Source organism: Phaethon lepturus, unplaced genomic scaffold, assembly GCF_000687285.1.
Source record: "Phaethon lepturus isolate BGI_N335 unplaced genomic scaffold, ASM68728v1 scaffold24980, whole genome shotgun sequence".
NCBI classification, from domain to species: Eukaryota; Metazoa; Chordata; class Aves; order Phaethontiformes; family Phaethontidae; genus Phaethon; species Phaethon lepturus.
In genome coordinates, this window is record NW_010510247.1 from 51,214 (window position 1) to 65,234 (window position 14,021).

The following is a 14,021-nucleotide window of genomic DNA, read 5'->3' on the forward strand; positions in this document are numbered from 1 at the left end:
GTACTGTTTATTACTCACCGATAACTGTCCCTGTAATTTTATTCCATATGCTATATATCATAGAAGCACCTGCCAACCCTGCAATTAAGTATCAAACTATTTTTTTCAGAGATGTCTAATTCATATGTCCAGGGAGACTATTCTTGGCTAAAGCAGATGCTGGTAGACCAAAAGCCAGTTTTCGGTTCCCTGAGTAGTGTCTGTTAATGCTGTTGCAGGAGTCCTGGTGTGGCATTAGGTCTGGTAGTGTTTCATGGCTGAACATCTGTATATGTCTGCGTGTAAAAAGATTATTCCAGAGAGATCCCAGGCAAGAAGTTATCTTTATGATTAATTTGTTCTGGTTTCTAAATTCAACAGGTAGCCATTTTCAAATCATAAGATTACAAAGGAGATGGCTGTTAGTGATTTTTAGATGTGTTTCACATCAGTATGGCATACGGCATCTTTACTTCCAAAGCTTATAATGGACAATAGGGACTGTTCATCCAGTGGGATCACTACCACTGAATTTCTTAGGCACCTGAAGTGCTCCAGAGGTAGAAGATCAGATCTGAGGTCTAATATAACCTTCTTTACATACTGAAATACAGCAGAGTTGGAAGGTGGGGGACTGTAAGCACCACCATCTTCAGTTACAGCTGGAAGGAGGGATTTTGGAGAGCAGTAGAATTTGGAGGGGCACTTCGCAGCTGTCTCATAGTACAGCTGAGCTAGTATGAGAGGTACTGTCATTGCAAGTGGGGAGAGCTAGCAGGTGGTTATAGTATCCTTTCCTCTTGGCAAAGAAGGCGTCGGGAGGGAGTCATGATTTGTCCATGATTCTCCTTGTATCCAGGGCTTTAGCAGCAATCGGTGCCTTCCTGGTCAGCATTTCTTTTTCTGTAAGAAAAGGCAGTTCCTGCCCAAGCTCTCAAGCTAGTTATTTTTCCAGGTGTGTCCTGGCCATGTGGGGCTGATGACAGTAAAACTATTTCATCCTAAAGTCAATAGATAATTTGGGTGAAAAGATACCAAGGCTAGATGGGGCCATTGCAAGCAGTTTGTCTAACCTTCTGGCATAACACAGGCCGGAGTCTCTTGTCTCTTAATTTCTGCATCAAGTGCAGAAATTCTGCTTGAGGTGGAGTTTGTCTTTTGGAAAGATTGTCTTGATTGTATCAGGTGGGATGGAAAATCCATCACAGTGTAGAAAAGTCACACTTGGCAGTTAATGCTGACTCTTAGCAGGGTTTGGATCCTATTACTGTCCACCACGCACCCTGTTTCGTGCTAGATTAAGGAGCTGCCAGTTATCAGAAATCTCTTCAGTTTAAGAGGCTGAGTAGAATAGTGCCATTTGTATGTGTTTGTTGTTAAAGAAGGACAACACTGATGTCTCCTTTTTATTTGGTTTAGGTGTTTGGTACCCCTCTGCTTCTGCAATATCTTCCCAAAAATAATATGACCAAATCCTTCCTTAATTTTGATGCTTATTACTGCAGTCTGACAGGTTCTGGACTTTTTTATTTATTTCTATCCCATTTCTTTAATTCCTTCTCTTAAAAGGTGATCAAAAGCTTTCTGAAAACCTTTGTATTCTTGTGGTTTTTTGCCTTTCTACTAGACTCTGTCGCTTCCTTACACAAGTGTTGTAATGAAATCTCCAATGCCAGAACAGATGAACTTGTAAATAAACTAGACATTGTATCAAAGGGTTTTATAACATTTCAGAAGATTACACTGAGACTCTCTTTATATTACCTCTCTTGCTTCTTGAAAAACTGCTTGATTAGTTAGGAAAGTGTGTGTGAATACATTTCTGAATGTCTTTCATCAAATACTACATTTTGTGTATTTTCCTAGTAGAGTCTAGGCAAGAGTGTACTGGATACTGCAGTTGCTGCCATCAAACCTTCAGAGCAGTTCTGGAAGTCCCACCAAGCTCTCTTTAGGGATCTCAAAATCCCATTTTTTGCTTCCCTAAGTTTTAATGACATGCTGGTGGTAGGAGGCTCCTTTCTGTTCTGCTCTGCTTTTTACATTAAGCAGTTCTCAGTAGCTGTTAGTGTTTTGTTGGTATCTAGTCGACCATCACAAATATTTTACCTACTGTAACTTTTTAATTTTGGGAAGTTCTTTTGTGTCTATTTCTGGCCTTTGTTTTAGATAGCACAAGACCGTCTTTGTCCATGAAAAACAGGAGGTGAACCCAGACTGATACTAGTCAGCCTGATTTCACTACTCAGGGTGAATCAAGTAGGAAGAATAAACATGCAATATGAGTATTTAAATACCTTTTAAAAATGTGCTAAGTTTGCCAGAGAAAAAAGGAATAATGGAGGACTCAAATAGAATAGATGATGCCCAGCTCTTCACAGAGAATTCTTTGAAAGTGCTTTATGGCAATTAGTCTTTTGCTTTGCAGCCAGGCCAGCTGAAATCAGTGGTGTTTCTCAAGGAGTAAGCCCTTCTCAGCCTGAATAGATTATAAGGACCGACTTGTCAAATTGCCTCATGGTTTTGCAGGTCAAGTGCCTTAAACCAGAAACTTTTTAATGCTTTAACTGTTTTCTGTCACATTCAGGCTCCTGAACTCAGGCATATAGATTTTGAGTCAGAATTCCTGAAAGTATTGGATGGCATTTTGGTTTCTACAAATTAATATAGATTTAATTACAAGTCACCAGCTTACAGTACTTCCTGGTGAGACCTACTGCAAGTTAACACTCGGTGGTATCGGTGGAAGAGTCTGTATCTGTACATTGCTTCAAACCTTGATGCATGACATGTAAATTTATTGAGCTTTAATATAAACTGGTTTAAAATCAGGCAGCATCTGCTTAATCCATGAATAGCTGCTGGCTGTGTTAAGAGAGCTCACAGCGGATCCATTTTCTTTCCTCTCCTGAAAAGAAAAAAGTCAATAGATGTAAAGAGAGTAAGTAATAAATATTTCTACACTGCACTGATGAGGCATTCTTGGAAAACAGCAAGCTAAACAACTCTATATAATTCAGTAGATGGAAGAGTGGACTGAGAGTCAGGAAATAATTACGAGAGCTGGGAGAAAATTTTCCTTCAGTGACTAGATTTGAAACAGAAATTGTTAGTGAAAAACGTCCGTTTCTGAGGAATGCCAGCCGTATTGAATTATTGAATTCTGCCAACCGTATGCTGGGCTGCGTCAAAGGAAGCATGGCCAGCAGGCCGAGGGAGGTGATTCTCCTCCTTTACTCCGCTCTCGTGAGACCCCACCTGGAGTGCTGCGTCCAGCTCTGGGGCTCCCAACATAAGAAGGACACGGGCCACAAAGGTGATTGGAGGGCTGGAGCAACTCTTCTGTGAAGACAGGCTGAGAGAGTTGGGGTTCTTCAACCTGGAGAAGGGAAGGCTACGAGGAGACCTTATTGCAGCCTTCCATTACCTAAGGGAGCCTACAAGAAAGCTGGAGAGGGACTTTTTACAAGGGCATGGAGCTATAGGACAAGGGGCAATGGCTTTCAACTGAAAGATGGTAAATTTAGATTAGATATAAGGAAGAAATTTTTCGCTATGAGAGTGGTGAGGCACTGGCCCAGGTTGCCCAGAGAAGTTGTGGATGCCCCATCCCTGGAAGTGCTCAAGGCCAGGTTGGATGGGGCTTTGAGCAGCCTGGTCTAGTGGAAGGTGTCCCCGCCCGTGGCGGGGGGTGGTACTAGATGATCTTTAAGGTCCCTTCTAACCCAAATTATTCTATGATTCTATGAATCATATTTGTGATTTTCTTACTAAAAGCACCTGAAAAGACAAGGGGCCGTGATTTGGAAAGGCACCTGGCAGGTCTCCAAGGAGTTGTCATTTAAACACGTGTCTGCCCGCGGCACTTGGGGCTCACGAGCCAGAGAGTGCCATCCGCAATGTCCCATGGCAGTGGGACTCCTGTGATAATGCTTCGAGCGTAAGGTGGCGGGAGGACTCTGGAGCCAAATACTGTAATTTCGAAACATACATGCAAAGGGGATAAATGCCAGCACAGCCTAAAATGTCCTTCGTTAGCCAGAGTAAAGAGTCTGTCTTTCTTGTTGAATGCTGTGGTAGGGGAAGGGAAAAAAATTCTCAAAGCTATAAAAAGACTCTCCAAAAGATGCGGTGGGGAGAAGTGGGAGGAGGCACAGATGAAGTTTAGATTTAGAATGTTAAAAACTGATTATTTTATCCCAGTCAGCTGGATGGTTATTTCTTTTAGCGTATTATTGCCACCAGAATCTCAGCCCTGCTCTAAATCAACTCAGCATTTCATCAAGAAGCCTATTCTTTGCTATAAGAGACCAAGAGTGCACAATTATGGGTTTCTTTTCCCCCTTGCATAATAAAATTGGGAGATTATCATCAAGTTTCTATTCAGATTTTAGGAAGGCTTTTTTATTTTATTTTTAAAACCCATCTTTGTCTGTAAGAGCTCCCTGTTCAGGCCAGCATGCTGTAATGATTACTGCTGTAAAGGCTTCAGTGGAGATGTGCTCTATTTCATTCTCAATGAGGGTTGATGGCATTTTGAGAGGCTCAGAATATCCTTTGATTACTGTATAAAACAGACTGGGGAAGATGGCAGTGCAGCGTGCGGCATAGGAGGGGGCTGCTGCTCCGAGTGTTGCTCATCAACTTTCTTTTGTGCCATTTTTTTTGTCTGCCATGTCGCAATCACAAATCATGACCATGTTGTGGTTTTGGTCCCATTCCCCATCCTTTCCCTGTTTTGGGATTTGAAGCTCGAGGTTTGTACAGAAAAGGAGCTGCTGCTGCTCCTGTATTTTGGACAGATGCTACAGCATATGAGCAGGAGCAGCGCTTTGACCCTTCTCTCCCCCAGGGAATTGTTAGAGTAGCTAGGAGATGGTATGTTGTCTCTTCCAAACTGTGGGGAATTGGTCCAGTGTTAGAAGGTGCCATTTACTGTAAAACATCTTGGAGAGTGTATTAAAAAAGGAGTGACAGAAGGCTAGCCATGGGTGACAGGAATGATATGGGAGTAAAAGAGATTGAAAGGGAAAGATAGACACATGCAAGCTGTCTCTCTCCCTGCTCTCCTGGCTGACACTCATGGTGCATTAAGACAAAATAATAGGGAAAAGGAATACTTGCATCTTTATTCTTGTGACATGCTTAGATCAAATCACATATTGAGCCAGCTGACGTCTGTTTGCCAGCCGTTCTGAAGATGGAAGAACGAAGGTTTCTGAGGTTTTGAGAAAGGGTAATGCTGGAAAAGGGACTGGGACTTCATTTCCAATAAAGTTTCATCTATCCCAAATGGAACTTCATGGTCATTGAACTAAGGGCATTGTAAACTGTGGCATAGCTACTGTCCACAGCCTGTGTATATTATTCCTACCTTTATTTTTTGTTGTTGAATAATAGGCTCCCCTTTCCTCTCACTAGAAAAATGTGTGCCCTGTCTTGCTACATTAACTCAGGTGGGCCACATTGCTGTTTGGGTGCCTGAAATAGGTGATGTAAGAGGCACATACATATCCCAAACCAGTTTCAGAAGATGAACATCTCAAGTATGCTGTGATTGTTTTTCTGTGTGCTGAAATGATGCAGGGTGCCAGCAATGACCCACGCCTAGGGCTGAGCCATGACACTTGGCAGTGATGCTAATGGGAACCTTTCTTCATAGTCCCAGAGGAAAGTGCCTAGTGGGGAATGGAGTTTTCTTAAGCAGGGTCAGGAGCCCAGGCTGAACAGAAGAGAGCAGGAGGGATGCCAAACTTGTGTCGGGTGGTGTGAGCTGTAGGGACAGATATGCTTTAACTGTAACAGCCCAGGGGGGCATCTAATCCTTCCTTTTTATATATGGCCCTGCTCTGAGCAGGGGCTAGGACCAGAAATCTCCAGAGCTCTGCAAAGCCTTCGAGCTATTACTATACAAACAGCTTTTCATTTCCATTTAACATTACACTGCGATCTCATGGTACACGTTTTTTCTTTCCTTTGATTTTCGTCTCGCACATGTTTGCTGTGGGCTCTCTGAAGCAGGGCAGAGTAAGCTGTTAGCTCTGTGGTCAGAGGGAAGCAGGACTGCTGAGCAGAGGTGGCTGCTCTCCTGGGGTGATCTTTCCTATTTGAATTTCAGTTCAGATCGGTTGTAAATACCAGGCTGGTCCCTTGAAATGTAGCTGGAGTTTGCTCGGGGCTGATGGGACAGCTCTGTGTTGTGTGCTCTGCCTGCAGCCCCACCAGAGCATCCCAAATGTATTATTCAGATCCACTTGCATAAATCAGCTGTCCATCTTCCTAGAGAACTGCTGCAATGTTGATGCTTTCAACAAATCTGCTCAGCCTGCTGTGTTAGGATGCTGTGATTTGGTGACTTGAGCCTGCGTACTGACTTGATTTCAAATGGGGCAAACAGTTTCTAGGGGTAGGAGGAAAGTGAGTTATTTCTGGGGGCACACAGCCCAGGACTGAACTGATACAAAGAAGTGTTGCAGAGCTTGATCAAAAGTTAATCACTGAGTTACCTCTGAAGAGGACGTGTGAGGAACATCCCAGTGAGAAGGTGGGAGTGTTTCACTCGGGCTTTAAGGTTTGGTACTTTTTGCATACAAGAGCAGAAGGAGAGTGAAAGTGAATTGGGTTCTCAATGTGGATAGGAGCAGTGTCAGAGTGGATTCAAACACGTGTGTGTGTACACTGATGCTGTCTGAGCCTTGCCTTTAGTAAAGAAAAATCTTCAGTCCCTTGAGCTTAGCAGGCTGCTTAAGAACAAGAAACAGTAATAATTATGCAACCCTATCAAATATGTGTGCACATCTCGGTGGGTGACAAGGAAGACCAGCTCTGCAGCAGCGAGGGTGCTGTTGGGAGGCTGTGGTAGCAAGCAAAGCATGCTGTAAAATGAAATTTTATTGATTTCCTGTTTGGTGATAGTCTTGTACCAGCCATAGTCCCACAGCAGCGTCACATCACTGAGTACCTTCAGCGTTTCTTCCATCTGAAGTCTGCTGTGCGTGTGGCTTTGAAGGCAGCTGTGGTCACCATAGGGCTGGTGTGGGATGAGCTGTGGCGCAGGCAGCGGGAGGAACACAGCTCTGGGCGCCATACTCCAGGCGTGATGCTAGACTCAAATGAAAAGAGAAAAGGCAGAGGCATATTCACACAACCACATGAATATGAGTGGCAGGACCCAGCAAGGCTTTGATATCATTACGGTTTAGCATGCAGCCAGAAAATATAATGTCCCTGCTATAAAGGAGGAGATATTTACCTTTAGGAGTTTTTAGAAGCAAGGAGTTGGAAAATGAAATTAATGAACAGAAAGCAATAACACAAGCCGATATTCACAAAAGTGTTATTTACCTCTCTTTTATCAAGGCTTGTTTTACACAAACGTTAGCAGTTATAATAGCTGATATGTCACTGGTATTTAATACCAAAGGGCCTCTAAAAAGGCTTTAGGGGACATTTGCTTGTTTTTTATTTTTTCTCATGTTTGTGCCTAAAATGCAGTGTGGTATAAGGAATAAAATCTCAAGCGCTTCTGGTTATGGCTGCTCCTGGGCAATCAAAAAGGCTAGGCTGCTTCTGGAGGATGCTTACAGTTTAAATGTCAATGGGTGTGTGCACTCCAGAGCTAAGACATATAATATGTATTACACTATCAAAAGGGGGTTTTATTGATTAATTTTTTTTCTTTTTAACTATGCAAGTTGAAAGTTTTTAAGTAGGTTTATGTAGCGAGGTCTTTGGGCAACCAGTCTCTGAAGTCTGTGTCCATCTCAACAAGCTAGAGGTCTTGATCATTCAGGTCAGAATTTCAGGATCAGAAATCCAAAAACCTAGATCTTCTCAAGAAAGGAACATCAGCTCTTTTATTCAACATAGTATTTAAGATGCAAAAACAACTACCAGAAAAAAAAATGAGCAAGGTAAATTGTATAACACATACACATCTATTTAAGTTTTAATACTTAAATAGCTTAAGCTATTTAAGTTTTACTTGGTAAGATCCAAATGTATTTTCTGCTCACAGTGTGATTCATGTCCTAACCAATAAGAATTGGCTGGGGCTTTCAGTACTTACCTTGGCTGCCTACAAAATGATGACATCACATTGCAATTAGCAGGCAATTTAAAGACATTTAAACAATTATATCACATTTTCAGCCCCACTAATTGGTGCCACAGCTGTTTTCTTTGCCTCCTTTTTTTGGAACAGTGACCACAGGGTATTAATTAATGGGGAAAAACAGTAAAGAATTAAGTAAGTGTGCAGACACCAGTGGTTTGGAGAAGAGCCAAGCTGTAATGTTCTGTGTTAAGGGTGTTGCAAGACAGCTATGTTTAGTACAGAACGAAAGGGGAGGCATGAAGAAAATACCATTAATGTGATCTTAGTTGGCAGGTCACTGACTAGGAAGGGTCTTGTCAGCAAAAATAACAATGTATGCATTAATGCTAGTGCATTCTCTGCTGACGTCTTGAGACAGGACTATTCTAAGAGGGCCTGTTATTATTTGTTGTAGTAGTTGCAGAGTATGTATTTAAATTGTTGTAGTTGCAGAGTATGTATTTAAATGTTAGTCACGGCCAAGAAGATCCGAAGATAGGACAGTGGGTTTACCCTTTTGTGATGAGGGTGGAGCAAAGCATGCCTGCAGGTAGATAATGTAGCCATCCTAGAAAATATTTTTTGAAGTTGCTAATCATCTAAACATTTATGGGCAGAGGGGCATAGGCCTTTGTACTGAAGCCAAGCCCATTGACAAAAGACTTGCTTTTCTAAGTTACCCTTGAGAGATCACTGTGGGCTGTGTTCAAGAGTTCAAGACAGCTCTCCCCTTACTCATCCAGAATCAATGAACCACAAGCTGAAATTCATGGGAGTACCTTTGTGAAAATAGAAAGATGTAAATTAAAGGTGTGTAATATAGCACGGTGTAGTACCAAATAGAAAAGGAGTGGTTACAGTCACTGGTTTAGTGTCTGTGAAAAGTCGACAGCAGTGACCTCCAATCCCCTGCATATAATACTAACGCAGTATGGCTAAAGCTCTTTTCACTCTTGTGCAGTCTGGAAGGCTGTAGCCACCTTGGAAACCAAAAGAAGAAAACCACCTCTTTGGAGTCTTGCAGCCTATAGGCAGTATGGAAGGAAACTGGGGAGCTTTACAAGGAGGTAGAGGATTCCCAACAGAGCTTTGGATTCCTCGCTGTTAAGACAGTTGACTCTCTGTAGTCACCACTTTGTATTTCTTCTCTGGATCCTACCTGTAATCATCAGTTTATCTAAATCTTTACCACCATGGACCATAGTTTACTACTTACCTGTCTTCTGTCTTTTCTTCTCCATCTTTTTGGAGTATACAGAAAGCTTCCCTGAATTCCAATAAATACGAGATCAGAGGGCAAGGAGAAGGAAGATTAAGTCTCCCGCAGTGCAACATCTTATAGCCATCAGTAGGAGTTTGAAGTAGCATCTGGCAGGCTCAGGGGATGTTTTTTATCCATTTCTCTAACACATTCTGGGTTGTAACCTGTCCACATATCCTTACAAGGTGACAGTAAATCTATGGTACAGAGGAAAGGCGAAGGGATTCAGAGGGGATCTGACCTCCCAGATCAGAGCATCTCCAGTTTCCTGTTTAAAGGGACCCTCCTAGTTGTCCCAAACAAGCCTCTTGCAGAAGGCTGCCAAGTTACAAGTTTGCTGCGTAGTCTGTATCCAGATGTGTATTGAGGACCTTGAAGTCTGCCCCCTTTTTTAAAAAAGAAAGTATTCTCTGGTAAAGTGTCTTCTGTTCCCTCTTCTGTTATGATCCTGATATTTGCAGGATATACAGCTGTCAGCAAGTGTAACATGGCGCTTGCCCTTACCCAGCAAGAGGAACTCAGTAGCCCTCCCTAAGACTGGTGAGGCACACAGCTTGTTGTCGTTGGTGAGACTCTTGCCATGATTGAATTCTTTGAATTTTGGCTTCAGTTAGGAAATCTGACTGATGTGCTTGTTTCTCCCCATTAGCTCATACAGCTCATGTGACTTGTTTCATTCATGTGACCTCTTATTACGTATCCATCATTCCATTTTTCTTTCCTATTAGAGTGAAATTGGACACAGCCCTCCTCCTGCCTACACCCCTATGTCAGGAGTAAGTATTTCACATTCAACCTTCATCCTTCAGGTTTTCCTCCTTCCTTCACTACATATTTTCTGTTTCAAACCCCTTTTTCCTACATAAATGGCCCAAAAGCCAACAGCGAGTGATGTATGTAAGCAATCAAATAGTCAGGATCTCTACACTCAGCCTGGATTTGTGTGCAAGCTCTATGGACCCACACCCAAAATTCTGCCAACTGCCAACTTTTCTTGAAGTGAATACCTAAGTATTTAGGTAACAGGCTTGGATGAATCTGTACATTTTTCCTTCCTATTTATAGGTCATGATGTCAAAATTTCCTTGCACGCCCTTGCCGACAAGTAAAATGGTAGGTTGAGTTGAAAAATTGAGTGGAGGTACCAATACAAGCACAGTTCACCAGCCTGAAATGCAGTACCTGATGGAATTATATAGTGTTTGGGTGACTGTGTGATTGTCACTGCAAGACACCCTAAAAGTAGGCCCCCCAAGAAATAAACATTTCAGAGATGATAGTGTCCTCTATCCCCAGTCCCCTTTGCAGAGGAGATGTCCCTAACATGAGGTTATCAGGGGAGATTGCCAAAGTAATAGAAGAGGAGATACTGTGTTTGCCTCTTGGAGCTGTGTATATCCAACCTCCACATGTCTAGGTAGGAGACAAGTTTTCCTGCCCCATTTCCAGCCCTGAGCAGGGAAGGAAGCTGGCTTCCTGGTGCCTCCCTGGCAGGGGAAGCCGGCTCAGCACCACCGGATGCTTTGCTGGTCCACAACAGAGCCTGTGCTGCTGCTGATCCTGCAGCGCTGGACATGCAGTAATCTGCAGGATGGACAAGGCTTCACCTGCCCGGTGAAATGCATCATTGAGCAAGCGTGTCAGGAAAGGCACAGGAGCTGCAGAAATTACTTGCTGTTGAATCTTCTCTCCCTTCAGAGCCTCCTTTCTCATGGTGCCTTTTCTTTTTCAACAGAACCAGTTTGTGTATAGAGATGGCGGCTATGCTGCAGAAGTGCCAATGCCGTACAGAGCTCCTGGCTGCATAATACCAGAAGCCCCAGTTGCTCAAGGGGCCACAGCAGAGATCTTTGAAGATACTTGCTGTAATGGCACACTACGAAAACAAGCAGCAACCCTGGCAAAAGAGGACAGCAGCACCCAGAGGTACAGTGCTGATCCCACGGTCTTCATACCTGAGCGGATCATCCGGGGAGAGCTGGATGAGGATGGGTACATGACGCCAATGCGAGACAAAGCTAAAACAGGTAAAAAACTGTGTTTCCAGAGAACCTCCTTGCTCCAGCCTGACTGCATTCTGTCTTTTTCTACATCAGCAGCTTTTCACCAAAAATGGCTTTATTGAATAACGCAGCAAGGTGGAAACATTCTGACTCGGTTAATGGCGATTCATTTTTCTTTGCTCAGTTTACTACTTAGAAAAGCTCAAATGTGCCAAGATGTCAGGTTTGGCAATTCCCCCTTTAATTTTTCTTTCTGGGAAATAACGAGAGAGAGGAATGAAAAAACCCAAACCTCCTCCTTATCCAAACACAAATCTTCAGTTATTGCCAAGAAGGAATCTATCTTTGGCCAGCCATAGTTTCCACTTTGCTTTGTTTATCGATCTTCTTTATCTTCATGGCATTGTGCTTGGTAAATGTCATGTTGAACATATCATAGAACCTATTTGCACAGTTGGCATTTTATACCCAAGAGAAGTTTAGGATTGAAAGAACAAGATGTGCTTCAGAGAGACCAGCACTGCAAGGTGAAGTTTGCCTAGATCCGTGCCTCAGAGTGCTACACTTCTCAGCTAGCCATCACTCATCTCTTCCTTTTTAAATAGTGCCGGCAGTCATTTAGATGTAAAAGGATGTGTCATTAGTAATTTGCTTTCAAACCTTTGCATTAGCTTTAAATAAATTAATTAATGCAAATGTAAATGCCAAGTAACTATTAGGTTCGCTTCAGAATTTGAAAACCACGTACCTTTTGTGTTACGTGGTGGAAATGGAGGGAGTCTTGGGGCTTGACCCACAGCAGTAGCAATTGTGGGAGTGCACTCGTGGTGCTACTCTTCAGCAACAGGCTTTTGCAAGAAGAGATTTGATGCTGTGAGTTTGCTTCAGTGTGAGCCCACATGTGTCTTCACATAGAGGTTTTCCCTGCAGCGCCTCAGAGTTCTGAAGGAGCTTAACACTTCACAGGTGCTACCTGAGCCCTAAGGAACGCCGTAGTAGCAGCTCAGGAGAAAGCACCTCCTTTCTGTCTTGCTGGGCACAGACGCAGGGATATCACAGTGTGGCCACAATGCTGCGTGCTCTCTGTCAGCTGGGAGACTCAAATCAAGCAACTGCTTGGTTGTCATTGCTTTACAAAAAAAAAATGCTTCCACTGTGCTCTTGGTGCAGGCATGTGTGCCTGTTCCACCTCTTGGATTCAGCAGAGTTTTAGCTATGTGGTCAAAGGTACTCACTAAGTCTTGAACTTTTGCATTTAATTGGTTTTACCCAAGAAGGGGCCAAAAAAGAGTTGAAGTGAGGACCACAGACACAGAGTGGCCATGGGGCCTGTTTCCTTGCGGGCAGGACTCTGTGTGGAAGTGTCTCCAGAGACCATGACCAGAGCCATGCTACTGGAGATGGAGATCTCATGTTAGCATCCCTGTGTGGCACAGGCAGGCTGAGGTGTCATCCCTCACTAATGGCAGTGGCTTGGAGACCCTGTTTTGTAGGGAACCTCTAGACTGTGAGACAAAAGGCAGAATTAATACTGGAAGTGGGTTTGATCTGATCATTTCCAGCCTTGAATGAACTGGATGCTCTTGACTATCTCGCTGCAGGGGTCCCACCCCCAGTTCCTTTTGTCCCCAGCTGACCTCCAAGCCATGTCCTTTGCATGTTGCATCCACTTGCAGTGTCAGCAACCTCCTTCCTGCCCTGGCCCATTGGCTTTGTGTTTTGCAGCGAAACCTCATTACACACAGAGCAAGGCAGGACATGACACCCAGCGAATCTGCTGCTCTGTGCCTCAGTCACCTGTGTGTGACCGTGGGAGGGAGCTTACTAAGCGTGTGTTTTTAACCTAGGACAGCCAGTCCCCTTATGTTTCTCTTCCCTCTCCAACCTTTGTCTAGCTTTCCATGCAAGCTCCATATGCCTTAAAACCTTTCTGCAATTCAGATACAATTTTTGTAGTGTTAATCCACAGAATGTGATTCGAAGCAACTGTAACCTGCTCCAAGTCCTGTTCTGGAGATGATGTAAGACTCTCTTGTACTTTCCAGGGCTCATTTGAATAATTTTTTTCATAATGCTTCAAGGCCCTTTGTCCTTCAGGGATGGAAGAGTTTTAATCACGCAGATTGTTCTGTTAGAAATGAAGCTGTCTTAGAAGTTAGCCCTTGGGGATGGTTTTTGTGCAGAGAGCTTAACTAAGATTTCTATAGAGCTCTCTGGATGGAAAGACTGCAGAGCAGAGGGTGTGACTGATACGTCCAAGGTTGCCGAGAGAGTCAGCAGCAGAGGCAGAAGTCTTGGCATGTGTGGCTCTGTAGGTCATACCCTGAGAGGAAAGTTCAGGATCAAACAAGGCACAGGAGCTATGGCTCAGCGAGAGCTGGAGTTTAGTTTCCAGCTTTGCTGGAATGAGTAGCTGGGGTGGAAGGATGTACAAGTCCGAGTACTGCTTCTGGTACAGCCTGGTAGTAACAAACACGTGATGCCTGTTACTTGGATGGATTACTCCCTCTCTTTGTTGATTTCTTTTTAATCTTTCCTTAGATTACCTAAACCCAGTGGAGGAGAACCCATTCGTTTCCCGACGAAAGAATGGAGATCTCCAAGCTGTGGACAACCCGGAGTATCACAACGCTCCGAACGGGCAGCCCAAAGCAGAGGATGAGTACGTAAACGAGCCATTGTA

General features: G+C 43.6%; 1 protein-coding gene across 1 annotated transcript in view; it reads left to right on the forward strand.

Moving 5' to 3' along the window:
* LOC104627973 (receptor tyrosine-protein kinase erbB-4-like) overlaps nucleotides 1-14,021 on the forward strand; it is a 28,569-nt gene that overhangs the window by 14,233 nt on the left and 315 nt on the right. The window contains exons 7-9 of the mRNA XM_010296398.1: nucleotides 10,064-10,111; nucleotides 11,071-11,362; nucleotides 13,880-14,021. Coding sequence (XP_010294700.1) covers nucleotides 10,064-10,111; nucleotides 11,071-11,362; nucleotides 13,880-14,021 — 482 coding nt within the window. The remainder of the gene's footprint in view (nucleotides 1-10,063; nucleotides 10,112-11,070; nucleotides 11,363-13,879) is intronic.